Source organism: Alosa pseudoharengus, unplaced genomic scaffold, assembly GCF_046254945.1.
Source record: "Alosa pseudoharengus isolate Yale_2024_CS ecotype anadromous, Long Island Sound unplaced genomic scaffold, YU_APseudo_1.1 YU_APseudo_1.1_scf_22, whole genome shotgun sequence".
Classification (NCBI taxonomy): Eukaryota; Metazoa; Chordata; class Actinopteri; order Clupeiformes; family Clupeidae; genus Alosa; species Alosa pseudoharengus.
In genome coordinates this window covers 16,611,466-16,616,465 of record NW_027468680.1, presented here as the reverse complement: position 1 = coordinate 16,616,465, position 5,000 = coordinate 16,611,466, and the positions used below count along the sequence as shown (strand labels likewise).

The following is a 5,000-nucleotide window of genomic DNA, read 5'->3' as shown; positions in this document are numbered from 1 at the left end:
TTTCCTTCTTTCTTCCCCTCTCTCTTTCTCTGGTGTCCTGGTCCTGGTGTCCTCTGGTGTCCTGTCTGGTTCCTCTCTCTCTCACTCTCTTTCTCGCTCACTCGTCTTGTGGTCTTCCCTCCATCAGTGAATTCCTCTTTTTCTGACGTTCTTCTCTTCCACTCTGCTGCACATCCATCCCCTACTCAACACACACACACAGACACACACACACACACACACACACACACACACACACACACACACACACACACACACACACACACACACACACACACCAGAAGCCAATACATGTTGCACCACACTCATGCGCAGAGCTGTCACAGTCTCAAGCTCATGCTGTACGTCCCATGCATGTTTTAAACGTTTCCCCTGGTGGTTTGGAGAGTAAGATGAGGTTTCTGGTGCAAAGACAATGAAATCATCACCAAAGCGAAAACAGCGTCTATATGCCCATGCTCCCAATGGTCCGACTTGTGTGTCATGTTTAATAACACACTCTTGTTTCCAGAGCAGAGAATGTCATTGTTAGTCCCTCCGTAGAATTTCTATTCCCTCGTTGACATTTAGAAGGAGCTCTGCGTTGAGCGATTCCGAGAGTTAATGGAATAGTCGAGTGGAGGAACCTTTTTAAAGTCTCTTTTGTAAGATCGGAAAGACGTTGGAATAACCGTTACCAGAACAGTTGTCATGTTCCATATTCGTCCAGGAAACCCCTCTAGCTGTGCTGTGTCAACCTTTTGGACCTTCACTAGCCACCCGTCTGAATGCTGTAAAAACATCGGCAAACTCCCTGCCACTCATGTCAATTAAATAGCGATTATGAAGATCACGAGGACACTCTCTCTGCCCACTTCATTGTGTTCTTAAAAGCAAGGGCCTCAGGGTGCGCCGATTGGCCGGCCGGGTGGTCGCTCACACTGTGGAGAGCTGTTGAGTGCTACTCAACGACGCTGTGGGCACCTGCAGTGCTCTGCGGAGCTCCTCTGTAGCCCAGCGGCTCGTTAGAGGTGCACAGTTCTGCTAACGTTAGCAAGCTCATGAGGTAGATACCGGAGAGCACACATACTGATGGAGACAGATGGTAGTGTGCGCTGAGCTGCTTTGCCTTAAATCACTATGGATTTACCTTTTTGTTTGTGTGTGCCATATGTTGTACCTGCTGAATAGTCTGTGTGTGCTATATGCTTGTGGGGCCAAAGATGAATTTTCACAGCAGTGGACAATAAAGTTCTTGCTTAAATGCGTAATGTGAGGCAATGTAAACCGTAATATAATGTATGTGTAATATAAGGCAATACTATGATTTGAAGCATTTGAACATCTTTCATTTCCTTTCTCTCCCTCTATCCCTCTTTTTCTCTGTCCGTGACCCCTAACCCCTGACCCCTGACCCCAGGAGTGTTTTCAGTTCATTCTGCCGGCGCTGCCGCACGCCATCGACCTGCTGCGGGACGCGGTGGTGCGGGTGAAGGAGGTGCACGACGCGCTGGAGGACCTGCCCTCGCCGCCGCCGCCGCTCTCCCCGCTGCCCGCGCCCGGCTTGGGCAGTCCGCCCCGGCAGACCGAGGACAAGGGCGTCCAGTGCGAGGAGGAGGACGAGGAGAAAAAGGACAGCGGCGTGCCGTCCACCGAGAACAGCGCCTCCTCGCACATCACTGCCGCCGCCATCGCCGCCAAGGTAAGCCTTCGGCCTGTGGCGGTCAGAGACCTGTGTGTGTGTCTGTTGGTGTACACGGGGTGTGTCCATTGGTGTTGGGTGGGTGTGTTTGGTTGGGTGGATGTCGTAAGTTGGTGATTAGTGATTGTTGGTGGAGCATCAGGAGGGACAGAGGTGGGAAAAGCTGTGCTGAAGTCTCTTTACAGGACATACATTATCTAAGCATTGGTCCCATTGTGTTAAATGTATGTTGTGTTTCCGTGTTTCCATGACCTCATGTTTCTTTTGAAGTTTCTTTTCAGTGGGTGTTTGTGTGTGTGTGTGTGTGTGTGTGTGTGTGTGTGTGTGTGTGTGTGTGTGTGTGTGTGTGTGTGTGTGTGTGTGTGTGTGTGTGTGTGTGTGTGTGTGTGTGTGTGTGTGTGTGTGTGTGTGTGTGTGTGTGTTTGTGTGTGTGTGTGTTCATGCGCATGTTTTTGTGTTGGTGTGTGTGCGTGCACAATGTGTTTCTATGTGCAGCTCCACACCTGAACCATGTCCCTCTGTTGCCTCACCTTCATCAGAGCATGAAGTCTTACCCCAATCACGCTGTTGTCATGGCAAAGGGTGGCCAGTACACGCCCGGCCTCCTCCCCCCTCCCCCCAAACATTTCACCTGTTCCTGTGGCGACCAGCCGGTAAGGCCCCACCCACTGCCTCACAATGCACCCTGACCACTCCAATCACATCACACCTGGGGAATGTTTCTGTTGTCTGATTTGTTATGGTTCGTCCAGTCACGCTCATAAGCAACATTGGAGTCTAAATTATCTGTGTCAGGGTTCACACAGTAAAGGTGGAAAATAAGGATGGCACATACAGTTGTGCTCTTGTGATATACACTGAAACATCTCCCTCTCTCCCTCCCCCTCTCTCTCTCTCTCTCTCTTTCCCTCTCTCTCTCCTCTCTCTCTTTCCCTCTCTCCCTTTCTCTCTCCCTCCCTCTATCTCTCTCTCTCTTTCTCTCTCTCAGATCCCGGACTCCATCATCTCTCGAGGTGTCCAGGTGTTGCCACGGGATACGGCCTCCCTGAGCACGACGCCATCCGAGTCTCCCCGCGCGCAGCCGTCCCGCTTCTCCACCGCCTCCTGCCCCACCCCCAAGGTAAGAACACTCCTCCTCCTCCTCCTCATCCCTCTCTTCCTCTCCTCCTCCTCCTCTTCCTCTTCTCCTGTCACCCCCTCTATTCTCTCAGCCATCTCCTACCCACTTCCACCACTTCCTGTCTCTCCATCAAAATAAGAACTCCTACTCTCTCTCTATCTCTCTCTCTCTTTCTTTCTCTCTTTCTTTCTTTCTTTCTTTCTTTCTTTCTTTTTCTCAGTCACTTATTCCTTCTTCCCCCCTCCCCATCCCCTGCTCATTTACCTCCCCTACTCTATACTTCTTCTGCCCTCGCTCCTCTCTTCTCTCTCCTCTCTCTTTCCATCTCTCTTCCTACGGACACATCTTCTCAGCTCTTCTCTCACTTGTATTTTCTGACGGCACAGCACATTGTGTGTGACATCATCAAAAAGCGCCACCCTCTCCCTGCATACTCTTCACTGCCCCCACCCTCCCCCCAGAAGAATCTCAGATCCTAACCTTCTCCACACCCCCCTCCCCCCTTCCTCTGCTGCCTTAACATTCTGCATTCATCCCCCTACAGCATGGAGCTCTGCCATTGGTTGGCCACTTTCTAACGGGGTGGAGCATTGACTGTCAGGGGTGGGATTACTGTACCACCTCAGTTGTTTTGGAAGGCAGTTTGTTGATTGGATGTTGCGGTCATATGGTTTTTCAGCTAGATGTTCAACTGTTCATGTATAATTCTATCTCTAGCATTTTGATTTAGTTTTTTTTCCCCCCCAACAGCAATGTTGATCCAACTGTGACTTGGGATTTGTTTTCAGGAAGTGTTGTTCTGTATCTTATTGTTCATGTGTCCATGTTGCCAGGCTAGGCTTTGTGTTTGACAGGAGAGTGTGTTTCTGAGGGTGTTGCTTTAGATTTGTTGGAGTGATGGCATCCTGTCGTGAGTTTTCTTGTCTCCTATTGGTCGATTTTGATTTTCTTTTTTCTCCATGTCCCGTCCCACAATCCCACTCCTCTCACATGCAGGCTACAGCTGGTACCATGGCAACTGAGAATATTATTCTGGGTCTTGATACGGTTGCTGCCCCATTTCACCACCGAATGTGTGTGTGTACACATGTGTTTGTGGGAGTGCGTGTGTGCGTGTATGTGTGTTTCAGCACTTTAGTCTGTGTGCGCATATGGGTGCATTCCTGTGTGTGTGTGTGTATGTGATACTTTGAGACAGAAAATTTGACAGAATTGAATTTGGTATTTGTCTATTTCTTCCATATGTTTCTGTTTGTGTGTCTCTGTGTGCATATATGTTGTAAAAGGGATACCCACACGCACGCATACACACACACACACACACACACACACACACACACACACACACACACACACACACAGCAGTGCTCTGAATAAATCGTGCTGACTAATGTAAATGAATGGTAGTCCCTCTGCAATGCCACAGAGCTTCTGTCTGGAGCCTCTGTCCCCCCCTGCTGGACACTCTCTGCATTATACTAGTGCACTGCACTTAGGTAATGGTGAATTTCAAAACCATCACAAAAATGGACTATGAGTGCAATTCTAAACTAAACATGAAATGCATGGTCAGCGTCACCCAGTCCACTATTAAAAAAACAAAGCAGTAATGTACGGCATTGTTCTATTTGGAACACAAAAGAGTCGGCCTGCTTTAAGATAGATAGATAGATAGATAGATAGATAGATAGATAGATAGATAGATAGATAGATAGATACTTTATTGATCCCCATGGGGAAATTCAAGGGTCTCAGTAGCATACAGACATCACACACAACATGCACTTACAGCAGAAATGGTATAAACATATAACTAAACTCCATTGTACAATAAAGACAGTACAAGATAAGTAACTTAACTGCATTAGCCAGCGACTTTATCTCCCTCAGACTAATGATACTGATCAATGTGGAATGGGATAGAACTGATAGTAGCACTTGAACAGAGTATATGTTAATTATTAGATGTAGACTATTAATGACATAGAGCTGGTATTTAAATCAAGTACAGTTTATGCAAAGTATACTGATAGTAACATTTGAACAGAGTACCAGTATATGCTAATTATAAGATGTAGACTATTAATGGCATAGAGCTGGTATTTAAATCCAGTACAGTTTATGCAAAGAATATGTGAACAAGTATTGCTTTAGCCAGGTCCATATTTTTTCAGATACGTTTTTTTTAATCCTTCAAAT

The 5,000-nt window shown here is 47.4% G+C and overlaps 1 protein-coding gene across 1 annotated transcript in view; it reads left to right on the top strand.

Moving 5' to 3' along the window:
- Positions 1–5,000, top strand: part of gphna (gephyrin a) — a gene marked incomplete in the record, with an annotated part of 65,532 nt that overhangs the window by 31,226 nt on the left and 29,306 nt on the right. Inside the window, 3 exon segments of the mRNA XM_076300783.1 lie at positions 1,400–1,681; positions 2,221–2,334; positions 2,670–2,801. Of these exon segments, the coding sequence (XP_076156898.1) occupies positions 1,400–1,681; positions 2,221–2,334; positions 2,670–2,801 (528 nt within the window).